Source organism: Canis lupus, chromosome 25, assembly GCF_003254725.2.
Source record: "Canis lupus dingo isolate Sandy chromosome 25, ASM325472v2, whole genome shotgun sequence".
Classification (NCBI taxonomy): Eukaryota; Metazoa; Chordata; class Mammalia; order Carnivora; family Canidae; genus Canis; species Canis lupus.
Window position 1 is genome coordinate 42,268,292 of NC_064267.1, and position 26,345 is coordinate 42,294,636.

Genomic DNA, 26,345 nt, shown 5'->3' on the forward strand with positions numbered 1-26,345 from the left:
TCCCTGAATGTGCAGATCTAAAGAGTCTGCAACTGACTCGGTATGGACATGTCTTCTGGTGGCTAGATTGTTAAATACAAGAAGTATCTGGCTGTTAGTTCCTATAGCATACAGCCCACCCTTATGTAGCCCATTTCGACCCTGCCCTATTTCAACTCTGCCTTCACTCGAATCATCTTTTCATGATCACTTCCATAAAAGACTGTCACATTTCTGTGCCTAGAAAGGTCAAAGAAGTAAACCTTATTTTGAGCCCACGCTATTATTTGTTGAACACCTACCACTTCAGGGCAAAGTAACAAGTAGCACAAAAAATGAGAAATAAAATCCACACCCTCTAAGTAACTAATGATACCACATGTCAAGTAGAGACAAATATAGCTGACATGTACCACCTGCTTTGCAACTGTTTCTTCAGCCTTCAGAGCTCAAATCAATGAGGTCATCGCTAGATATGTTTCTCACCTGACTCTAATAATCACCTCCATGCCCATCTCCCCTACTGAGTTGGAACAGCTTATGATAAAGGCTTTCTACTCTCATTTTTATGACTAGTTTGAGCATGGTGTTTACTAGCCTGGTTATCTACAAATGGATAAATACAATCTTATACTGAGTTTGGATTGCAGGTACATTATGGCAAGATAGGACTCTTTAAAGCCAAAAGAGGCTTTATTAAAATAATACACACATGAGGCACCTGGATGGCTCAGTCAGGTTGAGTATCCGACTCTTGATTTCAGCTCAGGTGATGATAGAGATCCTCATCCGACTCTGACCTCAGGTGATGATAGAGGTCCTCATCCGACTCTGACCCCAGAGTCTGCTTGAGATTCCATCTCCCTCTGCCCCTCCCCCTGCATGAGCTCTCTCTTTCTCTCTCAAATAAATAAAATCTTTAATAATACACATATATCTCCAGATTCAAAACAACAGCTAAATAACCAAACCTAGAGAAGACAAGAGTCAATACAGTTCTAAAGAGCTAAGGAACTCGGGCACCTGGGTGGCTCGGTTGGTTAAGCATCTGCCTTCTGCTCAGGTCATCCCAGGATCCTGGGATCAAGCCCCACATCAGGCTTCCTGCTCAACAGGAACTTCCCTGCTCTTTCTCTCTCTCTCAAATAAAATAAATTAAAAAAAAAAAAAAAAGAATAAGGAACTCAAACTTGACAGAACTTTAATAAACACACACTAATATAGTTGCTTTTCTCTGCCTGTCCATCTTCCCTAAGGCACGAGATATGCAGTTGACAACTTAAAATTCACATCTTCTCTTTGCTATCAGGAGGAGAAAGCTTCCAATTTGAATCATGTGACCACCACATTCCCACCAATGAACCATCAGACAAATGGAGGACTGCAGATTCTCCTAGCTTTGGCAAAAAGCCACGCAATGGGCAGCCAAGAGCAGAGTACGATCATGTTGGAAAAGAATGACTACCATTCAAACTGCAGGGGTGAAAGAACTGAGGGAGATAATTCAACAAAAGAGGGTTACTGTTACAAGAGGGGCTCACATCAGCTGAGTGACTTTAAAGGGTCAGTTCTACTGTATATTAGTATGAAGGGAGATTCACAACATATATAAACTTAACTGGTATGCTTATGTTGAAAATATTCTCAGATCTCATTCCTTAAACTTATTTTTCCAATGTTTAACCTCATTACTATAGAAATACCAATAAAATAAATATGATTTTTTTCCTTATCAAATTAACAAGGTGAAAATAACATGAACAGAATGATGAGAAAACACTCCTTTTCCTGATGATAAGTAAACGGGTGAAAAAAAGCTGACCATATGTGAAACAGGTTGACCATAAAAAACTCCCTTTGCTCAAGCAACTTCACTTCCGGGAACCTATCCTTAAAGGACACCTGAAAAACGAACATTTAAGCATGAGCAACAACCTTCCTACTACAACCATTTAACTATCCAAAAACTATAAAGTAATTTTGGAAACTGTTACACTTGATTCAGTAAATCATATAGCCATTTGTAAACAATTACCAAAAAAAATTGTAATGTGAGAAAATGTTTGTTAGAATGCTGAGTTTAGGAAAAAGCAGGATCCAAACTGTATTTACACTGTGATCGGCTATATGCTAAATTGTATTTTCAAGACAGATAAAAATCAAACTGTTAACACAAACTTATCTCTAGATATTCATGTCCTTTTTGTGCTTTTCTATATCCCATCTGATTGAAATAGATTTTTTTTCAATTGAAATAGATTTTAAAGCAAAACATATTTACTTTCTGTACAATTAACACTGGCTCAAAAATGTTTTTAAATCCCTGCTCTGACAATATTAACAAAAAGTTATTACCTATAGATCTCATAACTGGGCAGCCCGGGGGCTCAGCGGTTTAGCGCCGCCTTCAGCCCAGGGCATGATCCTGGAGACCCGGGATCGAGTCCCACGTCAGGCTCCCTGCATGGAGTCTGCTTCTCCCTCTGCCTGTGTCTCTGCCTCTCTCTGTCTCTCTCATGAATAAATAAATGAAATTTTTTTTAATCTCATAATTGAGTTTTTACTTTGTAATAAAGAATTTAAACTTTGCAAATTTTTTTTAATTTTTTTTTAATTTTTATTTATTTATGATAGTCACAGAGAGAGAGAGAGGCGCAGAGACACAGGCAGAGGGAGAAGCAGGCTCCATGCACCAGGAGCCCGATGTGGGATTCGATCCCGGGTCTCCAGGATCGCGCCCTGGGCCAAAGGCAGGCACCAAACTGCTGCGCCACCCAGGGATCCCACTTTGCAAATTTTTTTAATGGGACTGAGAAGGTAGAGTGGAATAGATTCAAAAATTTCCTTACTCCATTAAAAAAAATCTGACAGAGAGGGGCAGCTGGGTGGCTGTTAGTTAAGCATCAGACTCTTGATTTTTGGCTCAGGTCACAATCTCAGAGTCTTGAAATCAAGGACTACCACAGGCTCCATGCCAGGGGCTGGGGGGGGGGGGGGGGGGGGGCCACGCCTGCTTGAGTCTCTCTCTCTCTCTCTCTCTCTCTCTCTCTCTCTCGCTCCTCTCTCTCTCCTGTCTCTCTCCTTACCCCCTAGCCCTCTCTCTCAAAAAATAAAGAATCAGGCAGAGAACAAAAAAGAGAAGAACAGAACAGCTATAGCTCAAAAAACTATGGAAGAGAAAGAAAGAAATCATAAAGGAGGAAAGGAGGAAGAGGTCTAGTTCATTTATGGATAGAGAACAAGGATAGGGAAAAACAGAGCAGAGAAAATCAAGGGAGGTTAAAATATATACCAAAGATCCTAATTTCTATTAAAAATGAATGAAAATTGTCCTTCTAAAAAGAAAAGCTAAGTGACCTTGATTTGGGGAAGGGCAGGAATGGTCACAGGAAGGAAAGTTATGCAAAGACAGCTTGATCCAAGTTGGGGGGGCGGGGGGGTGGCAGTAAATTAAAAAAAAAATGGGTGAATTTAAAAATTCTAGGAGGGAGAAATTGCTACTTAGGTCCTCATCTGAATGACCTAATATTCTTCATTATACATACTTCATCTCTCCTCCAAGTCTATCATATGGATTAAGTGGTTTGTGCAGTATAAACAGTTCAGCATAATGAAAATAATCACTGACTTTAGAGTTCCTGGAAATCAGGTCCTGACTCTACACACTAGCTGTATAAAGTTGAGCAAACTACGACATTCAGAGAACAGGGGTTACGTATTTATTAGCACACAGAGCTTATGTGAGTCTCTACTGAAAGAACACGTATAAGAAAATTTTAGCTTAAAACAGGCCATAAAGTGTGCTGTTGTTGTGGATGCTGATATTAGCATGAGTGGAGGTACTGTGTCACTAGGAGCACATTTTCAAGACCAGGTCTATTTTTGAATCAGAAGCCACAATAACAACATTTTACTTAGGAAAGCCAATCAACAGGCATCAGAAAAAGAAAATGAAAACACAGTTGTAATTACTCCCTCTTAACTTACCCCAGTCCTCTCTCACCCCCAAAATCACCAGACAGATTTCTCAGAGGTTAGATCACTTCTAGTATAGCACACTCTACAGGGTTTCAACTGTAAGCCTGGTCTTTGATAAAAAGGTTCTTTCCAGGTCAGAGATTCTATCATGAGCAAAGAATCAAGAAGGGAAAATAAAATTCAAATGAATAAATATCTCCTAATTTGCATTCTTAGTCAAACCAGTAATATTTTTCTGGCTAATATTCTAAATTTGCATGTCCTGATTCATAATTATACTTATCCATACAAAAATGAGGAAAATATATATATTACTAAATTATGGTATAGCTATACACGGAACATAAAGTCATGTTTTTTAAACAATTCTAGGGACACAGCAAATGACACAGATGATACTGGGTTTTAAATGAGGGGGGGGTTGGAGTTGGGGGGTGGTAGGAATTGGCCCTCTTTTTGTGCTAGTTTCGCCAGGAAATGTTTTTTGAAAACATGCAAAAGCTGAAACAATAAGAAATGAAATGGGCTACATTATTAAAAGGGAGAAGGGATGAAAGTACAAAAACCCTCATTTAACTCTGCTTTATATTCTTTAGCATGTTTTCTGCCATTCCAAACACATTTTTAAATTTTATACTTATCCTTCACAATTGAGCATACAATTTTTTTTTTCAAATTGTTATTACTGAAGTATGGTTGGGAATATTAGCTTCAGGTGTACAACATAGTGATCTAACAACTCTATATACATTACTCAGTGCTCCCACACTAAGTGTGGTCACCATCTGTCAACTATAATACAATACTATTACAATGTGGTCCACTATATTCCCTCTGTACTTTTCACATCTGTGACTTATTTTAATACTGAAAGCTTGAACTTTTCATCCCCTTCACCTATTTCAACCAACCTGCCACCCATCCCTCTCCCCTCTGGCAACTATCAATTTGTTCTCTGTAGGAGTCTGTTTCTGTTTTTAGTTTGTTCATTTTGTCTTTAGGTTACACATAAAACTGAAATCATATGGTATTTGTCTTTCTCTGACTGATTTAATTCAATCAGCACAATTCCCTAACTCCATCCATGTTTTTTCAAATGGCAAGATTTCATTCTGTTTTTTAGGCTGAGTACTATTTCCATTGTATACATATAACCACATTTCCTCGACCCATTGTTAGAAAGATGGATGTTTAGAGGTTACTTCCATATCCGGGCTATTATAAATAATGCTACAGTGAACAGAGGGATGCATATATCTTTTGGAATTAATGTTGTTTTCTTTGGGTAGATACCCAACAGTATAATTACTGAATTGCATTTTATTTTCTACTTTTAATTCTTGAGGAGCCTACATACTGTTTTCTGCAGTTGGTGTGTGCACCAACTGAACATGTTATCACTGACAGACTTAAAGCAAATAAACTATAGCAAAATTGTGCCAATCTACAAATCAACAGAGTTCCATCTTGATTTTAAACTAATACATCATATGACTAATATTAACCACTTCTATTTGTTTCCTGCTATTTTTAAAATATAAGGCAATAAAATATTTAACACCAACATACAGAAAAAAAGATAATGGTGCTGAAACAGCATTGTGGATTTTAGAACTAGTATACTATATGAAGACCAAAATTGTTTGTCAGTCATACACAAAAGTTCAAATAGAACATTACTATGGGATGCTTGGGTGGCTCAGCGGTTGAGCATCTTCCTTTGGTTCAGTGCATGACTCCAGAGTCCCGGGATCGAGTCCCACATCTGGCTTCCTGCATGAGCCTGCTTCTCCCTCTGCCTAAGTCTCTACCTCTCTCTTTCTCTGTGTCTCTCATGAATAAATAAATAAAATCCTCAAAAAAAAGAAAAGAAAAAGAAAAAAGAACTATTACTATGTAAAACTTCAATTGTTCAAAAGGTTCAAGTTACTCACTGATTTTAATGTTTTTTAAAGTAATCTCTATGCCCAACGTGGGGCTCAAACTCATGACTCTGAGACCAAGTGTCACATGCTCTACCAATTGAGCCAGGCAGGTACCCCCAAAATGGTACAAGTACTGATGTGCACATATGTGCAAACACATGCACATATATATACATGCATTAAAGAAGACTAAGGAAACTATGCCAATGTTAACCATGGTTATACTTGAATTGTGGAATTAGGATGTTTTCCTTTATACTCTTCTGTGTTTTCTAAGCTCTCTAAAATAAACACGCAATGTTTTTATAAAGCAAAAGGCATATTTTTTTAATCAACAGATAAATAAAATGCGGCTGCTACAAAGAATAATCTGAATGTAAAAAAGCAAAAACCAAGGTCAGAGCTCTGTATTAAGCGCTGTGCTACCAGTGTAACATACATTGCTGAAGTTAACTAACAGCCCTAGGAAACAAATATTCCCCCCACCGTGTGGACTAACAACTTGAGGTTTCCTAAAAGATATAACGAAGGACACATGGCTATTGAATGGCAGTCATGGCACAGAATGCTGTCCTAGTCCAAAGTCCAAATGCTCAACTACTAAAAATAGCCTGACATCAACAGGAGAACTTTATATACTCTTTACAGTCGATGCTTATTTTTTATAAATTTACTAGACAATATATACATGGTAATGCCTCCAAATGTTCTATCAGGTAGTCATGTCAGAATCTTGCCATTACTGACTGCAAGCTAAACATGGGTCAGAGAATTACGCCTTGCAAAAGTAAACTTCAAAGTATTTTATCCATAAAATGACAGTCTTTGGCTAAATTACAACACAGTATTTTCCATTCCAGAGAATGCATCTTATTCTTCACACTAACTCCTATACAAATACTCCGACTAAACCCTGCTAACACCAGACCACTAAGAAAATGATGAGGATGTGATATGCCCACAAAGTCAGACCACTTCACCAGCCTGTCAGCATCCATATGCTGTCAAACAATAAGATGGGGGGGAGAGGGGACTCAAAAGCTAGTTATCAGTACAAGATCTTAAATGAAACTTCCTTTCAATAATGTAAATAATGACAGATAAAGAGAGGCACCAAAAATGTTCAATTGAAAGCCATGCTATAGCACGTGTTTAAGAGAGTGAAGAGAAAGGGCAAACCAAACAGGATATAACCATATGGTCATGACCCTTAAATTAGATTTCTGATAATGTCAATGACAAGTATTTTTTGAGCCTAGCACATTTGGGAAATGATGAAAGAACTGCTTTGAATTCCAGTTTTATTTGTTACTTGGCTCAAAAATTAGGAAAAAATTACCCATTTGTACTGAACCATTTAAGTTTTTGTCTTCATGATGAGGTTTATAAGAAGACTTTTTTCACCAATTACCATCAAATACATACCTTCCTCCTATCGAGTCGTCTTGTGGTTGGGCCCCGGCAGTGTTCCTCTGTGAACGTCGCAGTGACCCCCCTGGATTGTTATTAGGCCGGTTGGACATTGGCACCTCTCTCTTGAAGGGACATACCCTTTCTAGACACTACCATTCACTAAAAAGGAAAAAAAATAAGAAAAAAATCAGCTATTTTTGATTTACAAAATCAAAAGTACAACACAAAAACCAAGTAAAGGGCACCCAAAATGAAGGGGAAATTTTATGTAAATAATCTGTACAGCCTTCACCAATGCTACACACTGCCTTATTTGAAATCTGATTAGTATATTATAAGATGTTGGGAATACACCAAAATTAAGGCACGTGGTCCAAAACTCAGCACATAAAATTAAAGATTTTGTATGGAACACCCAGGAAATTCACAAAGAAAACAGAGCACAGTAGAAATTTATATTTGCTTTTCCATTTCTTGTAGTGTGTAGAAAAGGGCATTGCACCCAACATCAGAGTACCTTGGCTCAAGTCCTGTGATAGAACAGGCATTAAAAGCACTATGCCTCTGTACAAATCAGAGCCTCTAGCCTCCAACTCCTCAGCCACAAAATAAAAAAAAAAAAAAAACACATCATACCTACTTCACAGTATTGCTATGAATAATAAATGCCATCATAAATACAAATGAAACCATAACACTATGGAGAAATGAAGAGAAAGCAGCTCAAGTACAGTGAATTGAGAAATGGTCCCACATATTCTAGATTTCAACATCAGCTATGCTGGCTGTGACCTTGGACAAGATACTTAATTTCTAGATTTCATTTACCTCTTCTGTGAAATCAGTATATCACCTATCTATCTCACAGAGTTGTTAGCAACCAGAAATTGAGAGCATAATTCTTAAGTATAACAATTTAGCTCAAAACACAGTTCTTAATCAACATGAACTTTCTATAAGAAATTTAATTGCAATACAGAAGAAAGGCTGATACTCAAAAGAAAATCAGTTCAACTGATAAGGCCAATATTACTATCATAAAAAGAATCACAATTTCTATTAATCAGGCCTTCACAATTTTTCTTAAGCCTCCAGCCAAACTCCAAGCAGAGTTCTTTAATTCTATTTACTGGGGAGGGAAGAGAATGAATGTGACATTATTGGAAATGGTGCTAAAGAGAATGCAAATTAATCATGATTAAATCTATTACTGGATTTTGTTTTAAGAGATTCAATTCCATGCCTTTAACAGGAAGTGGGTCTTAAGTTACATGCTGACCCAAATCAGTGGAAAAGGATTGTTTCTATCACATATGTCCACATTTTCATCAATTAAGATACTAAACAAACCCTGGTGAGAAAGTTCAAATCACTAATGTAATTACTGTCAGTTTTAGGAAGAACAGGAAATAGTATTAAAACATTTAGAGAAAAATTAAATTTACGTGTACCGATATGGAAAGATCTCCCCCAAGATATGGTAGAGGGTAAACAGTATAAAACTCCCTGCTGTGGGTATGTATACTTAAAAAGGTTGCGTATATACCCTCATGGATTGTCTACACCCTGCAAACTGATGGAAGGATTCATAAGACAGACTTTGTTAATACTGCCTGCCATTGAGAAAGAGGACCTGGGCTCTGAAGCCTGAGATGAAAGGAGTCATCTTTGTTATTTACCTTTTGCAAGCCATAAATAAGGCAGGTTTATTCTAGCACAGAAGTTAGAAATGAAGGGCTCTGGAATCAAACTGCCTCTAGCAGAGTTTGAATTCTGAGTCCACGCACCTTGTTGTCTGTCCTTCAGTCTACTGAATGGGAATCAAGAACTCACCTCACAGAGCAGTTGGAACGATTAAATGAGAAATCCATGCAAACCACTTAACACAGTACCTCTGGTATTGCAAAACCTCACTACATATTAACTATTACTGTTATTACTATAAATGCTTACTCAGAAGAAAAGAATACTTGTAGCAAAATAATCTATATTGAGGGAGACTTCACCATAAAAACCACTAGCAAGGTAAGTTTACATTTCTAGCAATAATAGTTCTCAAAGTGAATTTTGCTATAAACACAATAAATGGTGTTTTTAATTAAGGATAAGCTTCACAATAACCTGAGAAGCTTTGTCAAAATATGAATGCCTGGCTTTTGCTCTCAGAGATTCTGATTCTGTGGGTGCAGAAATTGGAGAAATTTTAAAAGAGCTCTCCTAGTTATACTGCACAAGAGAACTGCACCCTATTAAAGAATGAAAAAGGGCAGCTCAGGTGGCTCAGCGGTTTAGTGCCGCCTTCAACCAAGGGCATGATCCTGGAGACTCCGGGTCGAGTCCTACATCGGGCTCCCTTCTTGGAGCCTGCTTCTCCCTCTGCCTGTGTCTCTGCCTCTGTCTCTGTGTCTCTCATGAATAAATTAAATCTTTAAAAAAGAAAGAAAGAAAAGCCATTCTATCTCAGAATTCAAACAAGAATCTTTACCAGTTCAAACATCACAATGCCATTTCACTTGGACCCTAAAGAGCATGGATACAAAAGACTAGCATGATAATGCTACTTTCACTTTGAAAAGCAGGTATTATTCAACAAGTTTGGTAGAACTCACCTGCCTATTTTCTGCTACTAAATGCATACTGTATGTCATGCGGTGTTAAGTCATTCAAATAGAAGTATAAGTTACACTCCTTATTCTGACCTATAGTTACCAAAATAATCTAAACAATATGCCCAACATCTTCAGAGCTCCACCAGTACCATTATCAGCCTATGGCCTGCTCATGGATAATTCTTGAGATTTAAGAGAGAAAGGGTGGCAAGTAAGAAGACCAAAGTGTTACCTGCTTTTAAAGCATGAGTTGATTTAAAAAAAAAAAAAAGATTTTATTTTTAAGTAATCTTTACCCCCAACATGGGACTTGAATTCACAACCATGAGATCAGGAGTTGCATGCTCCAACTGAGCCAATCAAGCAGTCCATAAGTTGATCTTTAAGGAAGGAGGCCAGGCTCTGTTAAACTCTGAAGTTTGAAACCCAAAAAAGTAAATATAAGATTAACAAGACACATGTAGGACTCTCCCCCACTGGCAGGTTACCAATAAATCCAAAGCTAGAAGTGACCTTTTCCAGGAAGACCAAGTTCAACTCTGTATTACAGACAAATTCAAAAAAGTTCAAGCCATCTGTGGAGGAACTAATCCTCTGAATCTTGATACTGAGATCTATCCCTTCTGGCAATCACCACCACCTCAACTTCAACCAAATTTAACTCCTCTTTGGCTCCAGTTAAGAGCCCAAAAGCTTTCACCATCTAAGTTTCCTTCTTGCTATATGAATATTCAGTACTGTCTTAACCAATTACTTATGCCAGTACTTTACTAATTAAATTTTAAAACACACACAAGGGGGCGCCTGGGTGGCTCAGTCGGTTAAGCATCTGCTAGCCCAGGGTCCTGGGACTGAGCTCCACATAGGGCTCCCTGGCTCAGCAGAGAGCCTACTTCTCCCTCTGCTTGTGCTTTCTCTCAAATAAAATATTTTAAAAATAAAACAAACACAAGTTACACTAATATAAAAACTATATTCCTAGAATCTGTATCTTAATAACCTGAAAGGAATATGAACTCAAAAGATTCCATCTTCATGCTGAAACTCAAAGTTTTAAGTCCAGCCTATTAGTAACGCTACCTCCCAACTCCTGAAACATACTACTCTTTTACTACCTTCATTTCTGCGAAAATAATCACTGGGATTTTTTCCACTAACACTTCTGATATTAATTCCTAACAAATTGAAATAAAACAAATGGCCTATAGGACTTTCAATTCAATAGAAAAAGCATAAAAACACTAATGGGTATGTTCAAGACTGTAAAACTTGTGATGACTTTGTTAACAGCTAAGTGACCAACAAACTTACTCGCTGTTGAAGTGAAACAGCATTTGAATTTCATGTGAAAAAGTAGTTCTTCAGGCAAACAGAACTTATTCAGGAAAAACAAATGCATATTAATCTACATTTAAAAATTCATTAAGTTTTATAAAAAGGATATTCTTTCAAAGAAACTTCAACTGCAGTCATTTTGGAAACTGATTTCATTCTCATTTTGTAATTCAAAAACCACAGAAGAGAGGTTGAGGTTAGGGGAAACAAAACAAAACAAAACAAAACCAACCATTCACTCATTGTAAAACTGAGAACACAGATAGATTGTAAAAATTAACTCAAGGATGTGTTAGTTCTTCCTAATCAAATGGCCAAGTAGGAAAGGAATGCCACAAAGGTTAGTTAGTACTTGTGCAGAATTATCATCACATGAAGGACATCTGATGGAAAACAAATCTCCAATTTAGTAATGTAGAGTGTCATGACTAGCCCCAAAGCGAACTAAGGTCTTATCTAGTGTCTCCCCACCCTCCATTTCTAATGCACTCTATTTAGATGTGGTCCTCCAAAGGAGACTTGGTTTAGCTTCAGATTCTGAAACTAGAGTTTAATTAATCACAACAGTAATATACACAATTACATAACACTTTACTCCTCTGTTTATTCTATTAAGCAAAATTTAAATGTGCCAATGAGCCTTATAAACCATTTTATTATTCCTCCTTTACATATAAGGGAAGTTATACAATTGAGAAGCCTGCATGCAACAAGATATGGCATATGGACTTTCAGACTAAGTAATGGCATCCAGAACTGCAGATGCGAACAACTATATATATTAGGTCCAAAAAAAAAATTTTTTTTTAGACTTAGGAGCAAGTATGGTAACTTAAACATCCCAGTGGTAGTATTAAACAACTCCACAATAAAAGAGACGTCATCCTTGTTTACAAAAGAAGTCATTTTTCCCTAAGAAAGAATGTCAAGGACTTCAAATAAGACTATCTTTAAAACTGGAATGAATAACCTTTCAGCTTCCAGAAAAGCAAGGGTTTGAGAGGTGCTGAAAGCCAGGAAGCAATCCCCGCCCACAAGAAGCAGAGAGGAAGAGTAAGAGCCACTGGGTACAGGGAAAAGGGCCAAGTGACTTGAGAATTAGGTCGGCTAAGCATTTATTTCAATTTCGGGGCATCAAAACCAATCCAATGTCATGATGCAATAACAACGTTGTACAGCACATAAAAGCAGTATTTTCAAGCTACACATTTTAACACTAGAAAAAATATTTAGTGGAAAAATGCAGGTTTTAAAGTGAAAACTAAAATAAAAACAATTATGGGTAACATTTACTCTGTGCTTATACCATGTACCAAGGTAAGTGCCTTTTCATGTAATTTCCACAACAACCTTACCAAAAATAGGTACTGGAAATTTCCTTCCTTCCGAGAAACTGTGGCACTTAGTTAAAATAATCCTAACACCAAGAGGCAAACAGGTTACCGGACCACATTCAAACAGAGATTTGACCTAAAGTCCATGCCCTTTAGGACTATGTTATATGGCCAAATAAATAAAAATAATTATACATTTACCATTTTTTAATCAAAACATTTGAGAATCCTGACATTCCAAGCTGGGAGGATATCCCAAAGATTCTAATCCTTTTACATTTTTTTGGGAAAAAAATCTGTTTTAACTGACCAATACCTTAAACGAATTGTCAGAAAATACACTAAATGATCCAAGAAGTAGTACCAAAGGTGATACTGTGAACAGACAAGAAAAGGTGACTTAATTTTGCCCTCATCAGATTGACAAGGGCCAACTTCGAAAGGCAAAACCATTAAAAAGGGCACAGAGGAATGAGGAAATCACAATGGAGGAACGCTGAGTATATTATTAGCGCTCAAACACGAGATCTGGGAAGAATTTGGACCTGGAAACAGGTTCGATCTGTATCATGAAAGGCCTAAAACCCAAAATTTTGCATCTAAGACCTGCAGATATGGAGGCAGATCAACTATTAAGCCCCCAGAGATCTAAGGATAAATGAAGATCTGTTAATGGAAGGTGGAATGAAGAGATGGCAGTCAAACACTGAAACTATGAAATCTACACAATCAGTAAAGAGAACATAGGTCTGTAGTTATGAGATTTCAGCATGCACAAGAATAAGAACACTAATCTGAAATGCTCAAAGTTTCTTGCTCTGGTGAGACAGGTTTAAGGAAAGTTATAAAGTTATCTAGGGGCAGCCCGGGTGGCTCAGCGGTTTAGTGCCGCCTTTGGCCCAGGGCATGATCCTGGAGACCCAGAATCTAGTCCCACATCAGGCTCCCTGCATGGTGCCTGCTTCTCCCTCTGCCTGCGTCTCTCTCTCTCTCTCTCTCTCTCTCTCTCTCTCTCGGGCTCCCTGCATGGAGCCTGCGTCTCCCCCGCCTGTGTCTCTGCGCCTCTCTCTCTCTCTCATGAATAAGTAATTTTCTTTAAAAAAAAATAGTTATCTAGGGGCACCTGGTGGCTCAATCAGTTAAGTGTGTGCCTTGGGATCAGATCATGATCTCGAGGTCCTGAGATGGAGCCCTGCACTGGGCTCTCTGCTCAGCGGGGAGCCTGCTTCTCCCTCTCCACTCTGCTGCTTATGCACACGCTCGCTCTATCAATCAATCAATAAAATCTTTAAAAAAGTAATCTAAAACAAGAAAGCATATCCTTCCAATGTCAAACAAAACATTATTATTTAACAGGCTCACCTAGGAATTAATTTTCTAGAAAAGAGGAAAATTACTTTGTTATATGCTATTATTGAGGGGTTCAGAAAACTAATTCTTAAGTTGCCTTGCAGATCTGTGTCTAGTAGAAATACAAATAACTTCTCCAACAGCTGAGAAGATAACCCCAAAGATGCAGTTTGCTGCCCTGGGGGGCATCAGTAATCTTATTCTACAATTCCTTACTTAAATTTCCCCTAAATATCCAGTTCCCCAAATGCTTTTAAATCAACTTTACCCTAATAGGTCTCCCCCTTAATTAATTAGTGAGCTGAATAAAATCCTTACTATAGGTTATTTCTAGTTTTAAGTTATGCTTTTAACTTGAGAAAAATCACAGAAGAGATGGTAGTAACATTACCAAATAAAACACAGGGCAGAAAAATAAAGTCTAATGTCAAACATGTCCAATTTGAGTTATTACTTAGGTTATCTAGGTAAAGAGTTCCAGTCTATAGATGGAACTAAAGATCTGGAATTAAGTAGCTAAGAAAACATATAGAGGAGAGAAATTATCAATGAGCAGAAGCCAGGTGAAACCAAGATCATCAAGGAGATTTCATTTCCTTAATGGAAAGTACGCAGAATAAAGAGAAGAACAAGCCCAGGATGAAACCTTAGGAAACACTAAAATCTAAGGAAAACACAAAAGGAAGAATCCAGTTGAGCAGAATCAAAAACTCATCAGAAGTGTACGGAATAAACACTAAGTTGTATAAAACAAACAAAAAATATGGAGGAGGGATCAGGAAGGTGGTGTCACAGACACTAAAGAGTATGAATAAGATTGGCAAAGTTCAAAGGTCAAAGAAAGGAGAGAGCGAGAGAAACACAAGACTGAGAAGTGTCATCAGATTTAGATATTGATGAGAATTGTTTCCAAAATGAAGAGGAGGAAAAGGTATATATGATTAAGTTGAATGGACAGTAAATCCTAAATGTGGGGCTATAAAGAGGATGGAGGAGACACAGCCAAGAAGTACGGGCAAGCAGGTTTGATACAGGCCACATGGGTAGGAGTGTGGGTGATTTTCCTTTCTGAAAAAATAAGCCTTGAAAATGTTTATGAATATAAGGGAAAAACTTATAAAAAGGTTGGAACGGGGTACAGTTTCCTACAGGAGGAAAAAGAATTAAGAGCCTAAGACTCAGATGATAAGAAAGGCAATCTCTGAGGCAAGAGAAGATAAACAAAAGCAAGGAGTATGTGCCTTAGATTGACTGAATCTGTGACTAACATGTACGAGAAAAATAAGAGATAGTGGATTTCAAGTTTCCCTAACAGAGAACAGGTAAAGGAGCAGACCATGAGCAAGGAAGACTGCTGGGCAGCAGTAAGAACATACATAAGAAGAAACCATAAACTCAAGTGTCAATCCATGCTGATATAATTATCCCATTTATGCAAGAGGAAATCCACATGCAGAGGGTCAACTGCTTAAGAGCATGCATCCATTTAGGAACATACATGACAGTGGAATCCAGCTCTCCAGAATGCCAGTAGAAAGGACACTTTACGTTATGCCATTCTAATCCAAAATACCAATTCAACCACTTTTGTTTATTGATCTGTTGACAGCTGATCCATTTAGAGAGGGGCAAATAGAACACACCTGACTCACCAGGGTCTGAACTCTGAATAATTTCTATACTATACCATCACTAACAAGTATAAAATAAAAACTAATGTGCTTAAAACAAACACTTAATCCTTTAAGTGTTACCCAACATTTACCAACCAAACTCAACAGTAGGCATACAAACTGATGCCAACAGCCACAATTTAAAATTGTAATGCACCTTGAGAATCTACTTTACACGCCTATATGGCAAGTCAATGAGATTAATTTTGGCATTATTTTCACAAAGTAGATTATTCAGCGAGACCTGAGATTCACAACTGACTGTTAATACGTTAATTAGCATATAACAGGGACTCTGATATTTCTTGAGTCTAAGAGCACTTGATTCAAAAGATTTTTGGATGTAACACAGATATTTACAGTTGCCTCCTAGAAAGAGGAGCACGGTAAAGGTTCTTTTTCTTTATTTCCCTTCCTGAAATCAAGCAAAATGAATAAAAGCTTAAAACTCATAAGAAAATCCCATTTATGATGAAACTAGAGGAAAAAAATGGGACTACACCCTAAGCCATAGAAGACCATTTGCCAGATATAGTAAAATCTATACCGAAAACAGGAAAGAGGTAAAGACCACAGAGTTTTTAAAGAAGAAAAAGGTTAAGAATAATACCTTAAGGGTTCTTATCAAAGACCTTTCCCTTGAAAAAACTAAAAACTAGAGCAAGGGCAACAAAAATCAAAGTACCTCCTCCTTACGGTAGTTTCACGAGCCAGTCTAGCAAGAGAGGCGTGGCTACTAAAAAGAAGGCAGGTACACACATCATTTGTATTTAATGGCACCCTGATTAACCAAGACCAGAAAAAAAAAGAAAGGAAAAGAAAGGAAAAGAAAGGAAAAGGAAGGAAAAGGAAGGAAGGAAGGAAGGAAGGAAGGAAGGAAGGAAGGAAGGAAGGAAGGAAGGAAGGAACAGACTAGAACCAGAGAGAGAAGCAGGTAAGGGAAAAGTTAACTCCAAAATTAAGATCAGCTGGGCAATCACCAAACGACAAAGCCAGAGGTAGGACAACGGCTTTGCACCTAGATGATCTGCTCTGCTCAAAAAGGAGAATAACCAAAAAAGCAAAATTGAAAATTAATTACAAGTCGGAGGAAGAAATTTGAATTGGCGAAACAACCGAGGAAGACAAAAAAGGAGGACATGGTTATTATTAGAAACAGAAGAAAAAAAATACTATTGCACAATTTTAAAAATCGGTTATAAAATACGTTATAAAACAGGAAGACCACCCTAAGATTTTGAAAACGAAAATGCTCTATGCACTGGAAACCAAACTACTGTCAACATTTTGGTAAGCAAAAGAGCAGGTACAGAATGCTGGGCAGAGAATATATCTACATATGTAATTTTATATAAGCAAGCATTGGCTTAAATATTACCTGTAGACAATACATTAAAAAAAAAATCTTTAAACTATTTACCTTGTTAGAATAGGACCCTTTAAGGCCTTTTTGAGGATTTTGAATCATGTACCTATTTCCCTACTCATAAAATTCTTTACACAATTATATATGTTGTAATTTTAACTCTACAGAAGATGACAGTGGGTAAAAATAACCAAAAAAAAAACAACCCACAAACCATGAAAACACTAGCCATTTTTAGCAGATTATTGTCTCATCTTCATTTTTTAAATCATGAGGTCTCATTACTAAAAACTGCAGAAAAATTCAAAAACTGATTACTTCAAAGGCCATACGCCAGATACATATTAAAAAAATGTAATTTTATAATCCAAATCCTGTTTCCAAGAAAATGGAGTTCTTACTGCCTAAAACACAGACCACAGAGAATGACACACTGAAACACTGAAAGAACTCCTATCTATCACTGCACCAAAAGTCTATTTTGTGGAATACTGTACTCTGATCAATTTATCACGAACAGATAAAATCCACCCCCGCTACTTCTAAAATACAGAGCACCTCACCCCCTAATGCGAATCCTATCTTAGCTCCTATTACTTGTATAATCCTTCAAAATACTGACTGCATTTAATAGAGTATTTCTTTCTTGTTGTTAAGGTCTCAGGATTACAGACTAGAGTCAGCAAGTTTCAGCCCATGGGCCAATGTTGGCTCATAGACCCAGTTTTAAGAGGTCTCAATCCTGCTGGCTCCCGTAATTAGCCAGTCGGTGAGTGGGGGTAGAAGGTCAGCTTATCACCAGCATTTTTAGTACATCCTCTTAAAGATGTTCTTTTCTACCTATCCACAAATGAAGAGACAAAAAAGGGAAAGGTGCTGTACTACATAGTCTCTAAAATCTAATTCTGCTCTACACTTTTAACACTCTGACCTAATATTTATTTTAGCTTTCACTAAATGGAGAATGTTGTGTAAATTCTTCCTTATTAAGACCTACTAGCACCATGATCACAGAATGATAATCAAAAGGGAAGAGCTACTGAGAGAAGAAGGGTAATTGGTAAAATGCCTCTCTCTCCCAAAGAGAAAGAGGTCTGCTGGGAAGAATCACAGTTATTCAAAGTAAAACACAAAGTATCCCATAGTTTACAGCAAGGTGCTCGCAGATAGAGAAAAACAACTCTATGTTTGGTAAATGTAAACCTTTTAGAGCATAGGGGCCCACCTAAGAAGGTAACTACTTTCCAAATATTTTCTTCAATACATGTTGTCACTGCTGTGGATTCCAACGTGATAATGAAATCAAAGAGGTTAATTTCTTTAACACTGCTTGTATTAGAAAGTCTACCTAGCCTGCCTTGCAACAACAAAAGGTATTTCAACACTGTGATAATCATGGATTGGTACCAACTTTTTGATGCAACAATATGCAACCTGTAGTCAACAGCATTAAATCCTGGAGAATTTTCAGGAACAAATATCACCAAGTTTGTGGCTAGGATCATGGAAAAGAAAGCTAAAAAAATGCAACTCAAAGTTGAAGAGACAAGATACAAACTGTAACTTTAATACAAAGAACAATGCAGAGTACCAAATTTGTTTAAAATCATGTCATAAGAATTGCATCTAAATCTGAAAGTCTCAGAAAATATTTTTCAAAAGTTAAAAAAAAAACCCTCATATTTAGAATGTCACATACTCTACAGACCAGTGCCGCACATTTCTACAAATAGTAGTATCACCAAAAATAAGTAGGTATGATGACTGCCTCATAATGAGCCAGAACATGTAACAAATCTATAAGCAAGAACAACTTTAGAGTTGTTATTCCCAAACCTAAGTTTTTCATACAGATTCCTGGGCCCAATCAGAATGAGGGTAAAGGGAAACCAGCTGATTTTTTCTAAAGCCCCTTACATTCATTCCAGTATCAGGTAGGTTTCAGAACTGACACAGGTTACACCACCTTTTTTTGCTATCTTATGTATCACCTAATCCTTCGCAATCTTTACATGACTCTCCCTACATCCCATAATTAAAAATTGCCACTCATCTACTTAGAATCCAGCAATTCCACTTCTAGGAATCTTCTGGGAATCTAACAATCTAAAGAAACACTTGCACAAGTATGCAAAGATATATGTAATCAAGATGTTAGCTGCAGTATGTCATAGAAAAACTGGAGAGAATCCAAATGTTCTCAGAAGGAGAATGGTTAAGTAATAAGCACACTGCAGCAAGTCTATGGCATGCTTAGAGGTCCTAAATACAAGAAGTAGATTTGTACATGCTGCACTCATATGAAGCACAATACTTAGCTAATTCCCTCAACCAATATTTGCGAGCCTTGACAGGCATCAACAATCTTTGCATGGATGGAGCTCACGCTCAATTGGGAAGACAAAAAATAATCAAGCTATTTGCACACTGTGCTAAGTGCCATGAAAAGATGGAATAGGAGAAAAATAGGACGGAGAGAAAAACAGGAAGTGGGAAGGAAAAGGCTACTTTAGGCTGACTCATCAGGTAATATACCTCTCTAAAGAGATATTTTAAGCTGAGACCTGAAGACAAGAATGAAACGGGAAACTTCTATGTGTTTGTACATATGTAAGGGGAAAAAAAATACCTAAATGTCAACAGTAAGGAAGAGAGGGAAGCCTGTACAAAGCACCTATTTTTCTTTAATCAGTTTGAATTCTGGCTCCACCATAAACCACGTTAACCTTGGAGAAATTTCTTACCTATGAAAGGCTGTTTCCTCATCTAAAAACTGAGGATAAGCAGATCTCATGAGGTTAATAAAACTAACTAAAACACTTAGAAAATAGAATAAGCAGGGGCACCTGGTGGGGGGGGGGGGGTCAGTTAAGTTGTCTGACTCTTGATTTTGGCTCAGGTCCTGAACTTAGGGCTGGAAGATCAAGCCCCCCATTGCGCTCTGCACTGGGTGTGGGGCTTTGCTTAAGATTCTCTCTCCCCCTCTCTCCTCCCTCTGCCTCTCCCACTCCTCCACTCCCACCCTTGCATACTAGTGCAAACTAGTGAGCTCTTCTTGAGGAAAAAAAAAAAAGCAAGCAAGGGCTGCCCGGGTGGCTCGGCAGTTTAGCGCCTGCCTTCAGCCCAGGGCCTGATCCTGGAGACCTGGGATCAAGTCCAGCGCCGGGCTTCCTGCGTGGAGCCTGCTTCTCCCCCTGCCTGTGTCTGCTGCTCTGTGTCTCTCAGTAATAAATAAATAAAATCTTAAAAAAAAAAAAAAAAGGCAAGCAAACTGGGGGATGGGGGGAGCACATACGTATTAAATTTTAAGAGACTTACAGCAACAAAACGCAGTATGAAAAATGTGAACACTAACTACATATTTACAGAGCTTAAGGAACTATTTTTTATTGTACAGTCATAGGATTAAGCTTAGGTCTATAAAAGGAGTTCTCATCTTTCAAAGAAGCAGACTGAAATATTTACAGATCAAGTAACAACACAAATTTGCTTCAAAATAATTGAGGCGGGGCTAAAAGTACAGGTGAAAAAAGTGGCCAGGAATTGATGGTGTAGGATCTGGGTCATGGGTACACAGAGGTTCATTACAGTTCTATTTCTGTATATGTTTGAAATCCTCCATAAGTCTCTCATAGAAAGAGTAAGCACTCAAAATACGTTATTACGATCTTTAGAAGGGAAAAGATTTGCTTTTGTTTTCAGAGTCCTCACCACTTGCTTATTTAAAAAATGTGTCCATAGAGATTTCACTTTTCTTAGAAATGAGAAAAATTAAGCTTCTGGATATAGAACAAATTATCCTTGACCTAAATGTGTCAACCTACATTTCATTAATTCATCCTTTAAATCCTTGCCTCCCAATTCCACACACTTTAAAATTATCAAAGAAAACAGGCCTTTCAGAGGTCGATACAGAAGAAAACAAACCCTGTCCCCCCATCATTTGACAAGTGGCCATGGTGACCCTATACATCTTCGTACAGTCCTGTTTCTAAGTGTGGAAGTATTCCCTCCTTCTACATGAGAAGAAGCTGCATACAGAGCACAAGTCTTCTGATACTGTAAGTAAGATCCAAGTACTACCAGTAAACTCCAGAGGATGCACAATCAGTTCAACACTTCACCCAATTACTGGTGGGGGAGCTAAACAGCTATCATACACTCTGCTCTGGCAAAAAGACAAAACCCCTCCACTTCAGGCACTCTGCACTTTAGCATCCAGCTAAATCTCAAGTACCAACCAACAGCACCTTAAGCAAGAAAATGTAACTAACAGGTAAACATGGAATACAATGAAAACAAAGTGAAACTAGCCTACTTGGATCAAAAAAAGCATTAAAGCATATTAACAAAAGCCCTTCTAAACTGAGCACCATGGAATCCCTGAATGACTCAATGGTTTAGCGCCTGCCTTCAGCCCAGGGCATGATCCTGGAGTCCTGGGATGGAGTCCCACATCAGGCTCCCTGCATGGAGCCTGCTTCTCCCTCAGCCTGTGTGTGACTGTGTGTGTGTGTGTGTGTGTGTGTGTGTGTGTGTGTGTGTCTCTAATGAATAAATAAAAATCTTTTAAAAAATAAAAAAATAATAAACTGAGCACTAGATCTCTTCAATATACATAAATGGATATAGACAGCAATAATGGTGAGCTACAAGTCTTTGGCACACTAGAATGGATATGGACCAGTGACACTCATGCTTTCTACCAGCCAAAAAAAAAAAATTTCTCAGCTGGTATAAAATGATTAAACCAAAAAATTAAAAGCCATTTTTAAATCAAAAGAACAGTTATTGCTCTTAAAATGGCACAAATACAAACTGAACAAAATGTGCAAAACAGGATAGTTGTATAAATCCAATTCCCTTCCTGAACTCATTGTAATCTTTTTCACTTCTCACACTTTTTCCCCAATGATTTATTATTGAAAATTATCAAAACACACAAAGTTGAGAATTGCTCAATAAATACCTATAATTCCATCACCTAGCTTTTTACAAGTAGCAGTATATTACTCTTCCTTATCATAGATGTATCCCTATCTATTCACCTATGCATCCCTGCCTGTCCTGCTAAACGTCCATCCTATTTTTGAAGCATTTCAAAGTAAGTTGCAGAATCATTTTACTATCATTAACTAGTGTGCAAATTTTGTTTCAGGTTTTCAGTTAAATTTACATACAGTGAAATACACAAATCTTAAGTATAAAACTTAATGAATTTTGTTAAATGCATACACCTAAATCCTAAATAAATGTGGAACCTAAATCCCTATCAAGAAAGAGTATCACCCAAGAAAGTTTCTTTGTGCTCCAGTCAATCCCGAACTCCTCCAAACTCCAAAACCATTCTATTTTTTCTAACTAGAGATTAGCTTTAGCTCTTCCAATTTCATGTAAATTGAGTCACGGAATGTGTACTGTTTTGTACAAAATTTCTTTGACTCAATATATCCTGAGACTGATTTATGTGGCTGAGTACATCAGTGTGTACTGCTGAGTAGTATTCCACGGTGTGATACTCTATTTTGTTTATCCATTCATTCACACTTGGACTGTTTCTAGGTTTGGGCCATTATGAATAAAGCTGCTACAAACATCTATAAGTCTTTCCATGGACATATGCTTTCAATTCTCTTATGTAACTACTACGAGTAGAATCTCTAGATATTTGTGAAGGTTATGATTAACTTTTAAAGGAACCATAAGACCCTTCCCAAAGCAGCTATATTTTACACTACTACCACTAAGTGATAATTTCCAGTTGTTCCATAACCTTGTCAATACATGGTGTTATTGATCTTTTTAAATTTAGTCATTCTCATTGATGTGTAGTGGTATCTCACTGTTCGAATTTATACTTCCTCACTAATGCTGCTGATCATTTGGAGCTCTTTTCACCTGACCAAGACCAAACTACAAGAACCTAATCTTATTTCAAATTTTAGTCTTTATCATTTCAAAAAAATAAAAACACTCTGGGCTACACCTTGAGGACTGAGATGACCAGATTTCTACCTAAATCCCTACCCCACTCAACTGATGAATCACCTTGCTGCTAAGCAGTGAGGACAAAGGGAGTCATCAAGGGAGAGAAAGAGAAAATTAAAAACCTGTATCTGAAAATCTATACATGCCTGGCCAAGATTTCTAGTCATATTCTGAACAATCTGAAATATCCAAGAAACTTTAAGCCCGAGCTTTCCAAATCTTGTCTATTTTTTTTAGTGCAGAGCTGCTCAATATTTAAGCCTAAGAATGACCTGGGATGGCAGTAAAATATGGATTTTTTTTTTAAATACAGATTCTTATTAAAATATAGGTATAAGCCTGAAACGCTGCATTTCTAACAAGCTCCCTTGCCAGCCTGAGGGCTACACTTTGGGTAGCAAAAGTGTTAGTCCCCTAAATACCTGACAGAAGCAATGCACATCTTCTCTGGATAAAGGCACCTTTATTCCAGGCTTTAGGAAACCTCTACAAATAAACTACAAACAGTGGACACCACAAAGAGGACACATAAATAAACAAGGCACCGTAGACAAGAATCTGCACAAACAGAAACCATCACACAGATTTCAGATATTAGAATTATCAGACAAATCTTAGGCAAAATGCCCCCGATGTTAAAAGATACAAAGAACAAAACTGCAAAAACTAAAGGCAACCAAAAACAACTATTAAAAGGGACCTAATCTGGAAGAGAACCAAAGGAACTTCTAATATGGAAATAAAACTAAAGCTCAAAAGACAGGTCTGGCAGCATATCAGACCAAGTCAGGCAAAGCATCAAAATATAAATTACACAGAATGTAACATAGATGCCAAAAGATTAAAATTTCAGAAGTATAAGAATGAAGACATAGTGAAGCATATTTAACATCTATTGGCTTGGAATTTTCTAGCACTGTTAAAAGATACCAACTCTTAAATTCAAGATGCCCAAATGATCTCAAATAAGATAAATAAAAAGACAGTTACCTAGACATGTCATAATGAAACTATGGAATAAAACAAAGTACCAACGACAGAGAAAATCTTACAGCACAAGAGAAAGGAGGGAATTATTTTTTACAGACTATCATCAGCTGCCCTCAGCGACAATGGAAGCCAGAAGACAGTGAAATTATATTTTCTTCAGCATACTAAAGATACATGCCAATCAAGCATTCTATACTAAATGAAATTATCTTTAAAGAATTAAGCTTTGGGGCAGCCCGGGTGGCTCAGCGGTTTAGCGCCTGCCTTCAGCCCAGGGTGTGATCCTGGAGACACTGGATCGAGTCTCAACCTCAGGCTCCCTGAATGGAGCCTGCTTCTTCCTTTGCCTGTGTCTCTGCCTCTCTCTCCCACCACCCCCACTCATGAATAAATAAATAAAATCTTAAAAAAAAAAAAAAAAAAAAGAAAAAAAGAATTAAGCTTTTTGGGCCCCTGGGTGGCTCAGTTAACCAAGAGTCATAACTTGGTTTCCATTCCGGTCATGATTTCAGGTTGTGAAATCAAGCCCCAAGTTGGACTCCACCATAGGTGTGGATCCTGCTTAGGATTGTCTTTTCCTCTGCCCTCTAGCCATCCCACAAACAGATAAATAGAATCTTTTTTTTTTTAATTTAACTTTTGTCGGTTTAAAAACTGAGTTTTTCCACCAGCATTACAAAGGAAAGGACCTTGACATAGCACTGAAATGCAAGATTAACAAGGATGACAGATAGATGTAAATGAAAGTTAATTCTATGAAATTCCAGTTAAGGTTTTAAAAACTGATGAAAGTAAAATGACAACAGTATCTTAAAGCCAATGAGCCTGGTAAACCGAGATACTATTCTAATAAAGTCTTTGTGTTTCTACAAGTTAAGGAACCAGTTAAGGAACCTTGTTAGATATACTATTTTATTTTCTAAAGTAACCAAAGACTAAAATCATACATCTATTAAAAAACAAATTCAAGTGAGAGCAACAAATTAGAAAATAAAATGGTAAAACTCAATCTCTAGTTGGATTTTTTAAAACATTTCAACTAGAAGAGACCAATCTAAAATACCAGGATGGGGAAACGAAGTAAATTAGAAAATACCATGCAAACACTGGACAAAAAAAGCTGGTGTAGCTTATTAGCATTAAAAAACTGACATTAAAAGTTTTAAAAAGACATTACTAGAGATAAAAATGGGTTCTGCAGGGACGCCCGGCTGGCTCAATCAGCACACCGGACTCTTGGTCCCTGGGCCAGGAGTTCAAGCCCCACTCTGGGCATAGAGCTTACTTTTAAAAGATTAAAAATTTTAAAGTAAATAAATAAAGTTTTTAAATAGTTCCATCATAATGATAAAAGGTTCAATTCAGGAAGATAGCAATTCCTTTTTTTTTTTTTTTTTTTTGAGATTAGAGAGTGAGAGAGAACAAGCACCAGAAGACAGGAGAGGGAGAGAATCTCAGGCAGACTCCCTGTTGAGCACAGAGCTCAACTGGGGTTAGATGCCAAGATCCTGAGATCATGACCTGAAAACTGGATGCTCAACCAAATGAGCCACCCAGACACTCCCCCCAGAAAGACAGCAATTCCTCATCAGCTTTTAAAACCTTAAAACAAAAACTGAAAAACATGCAAATCCAGAATTTTAAAACTCCTCTCTCAGTAACTGGTATTAACAAGACAACCAAAAAATACATTAGTTTGGATACAGAGGTGAACAACAATATTATCAATAGACCTAATGGGGACAAATTTAACACTGCAAATACACATTCTTTACAAGCACACACAGAATATTGACAGAAACTCTCCACACACTGGGCCTCATACGGTAAACCAACAAACTCAAGGAAATGAAATCACAAAGAGTATATTCTTTGACCATAATGAATACAAATGAATAGAAATCAATAGCAAAAACAGGACTAGAATATCCCACAGTAGAAAAGTACACACACTCCCAGAGCAGTATCTAAATACTTTTACCAGTCAAATGGCAATTAACTCAAAGTTCATTATCCATCGGCAAGGTTTAGATTGATTTTTCTAACTCATTACCTTGCACTTGCCCCCACTACAGTTCACCTGAAATCTTGCCTACTCAAGTTTTTAAAAATCTGTTTCTGCATATTACAACTCTGAAGAGCTCCACGGCATTTTGCAAATTTAGATGTGTCATTAAATACTACAAGGGGATACATGTACTAGACAACCATATTTCATGTTTCTCTTTATTCAGTGTAGTCCCACAGATTCTTACAGAAGTTGTCACATATTACATGACAAGCCCCTGTATCCCATAACACCCAAAACTAAACTAGGGTTCGGGACTCTGTAAATGACCTATGGTAGACCACTCAGAGTCCTTCCCCAGGGTACTTAGATTGTGTACCTAGGTGGTTAAGTGCAA

General features: G+C 37.4%; 1 protein-coding gene across 26 annotated transcripts in view; it reads right to left on the reverse strand.

Annotated features, from left to right (window-relative positions):
- TRIP12 (thyroid hormone receptor interactor 12) overlaps window positions 1–26,345 on the reverse strand; it is a 147,086-nt gene that overhangs the window by 94,951 nt on the left and 25,790 nt on the right. For all 26 annotated transcript variants that reach the window (XM_049101348.1, XM_049101357.1, XM_049101355.1 and 23 more), the window contains one exon: window positions 7,308–7,454. In XM_049101348.1, coding sequence (XP_048957305.1) covers window positions 7,308–7,405 — 98 coding nt within the window. In that variant the 5' untranslated portion in view covers window positions 7,406–7,454. The remainder of the gene's footprint in view (window positions 1–7,307; window positions 7,455–26,345) is intronic.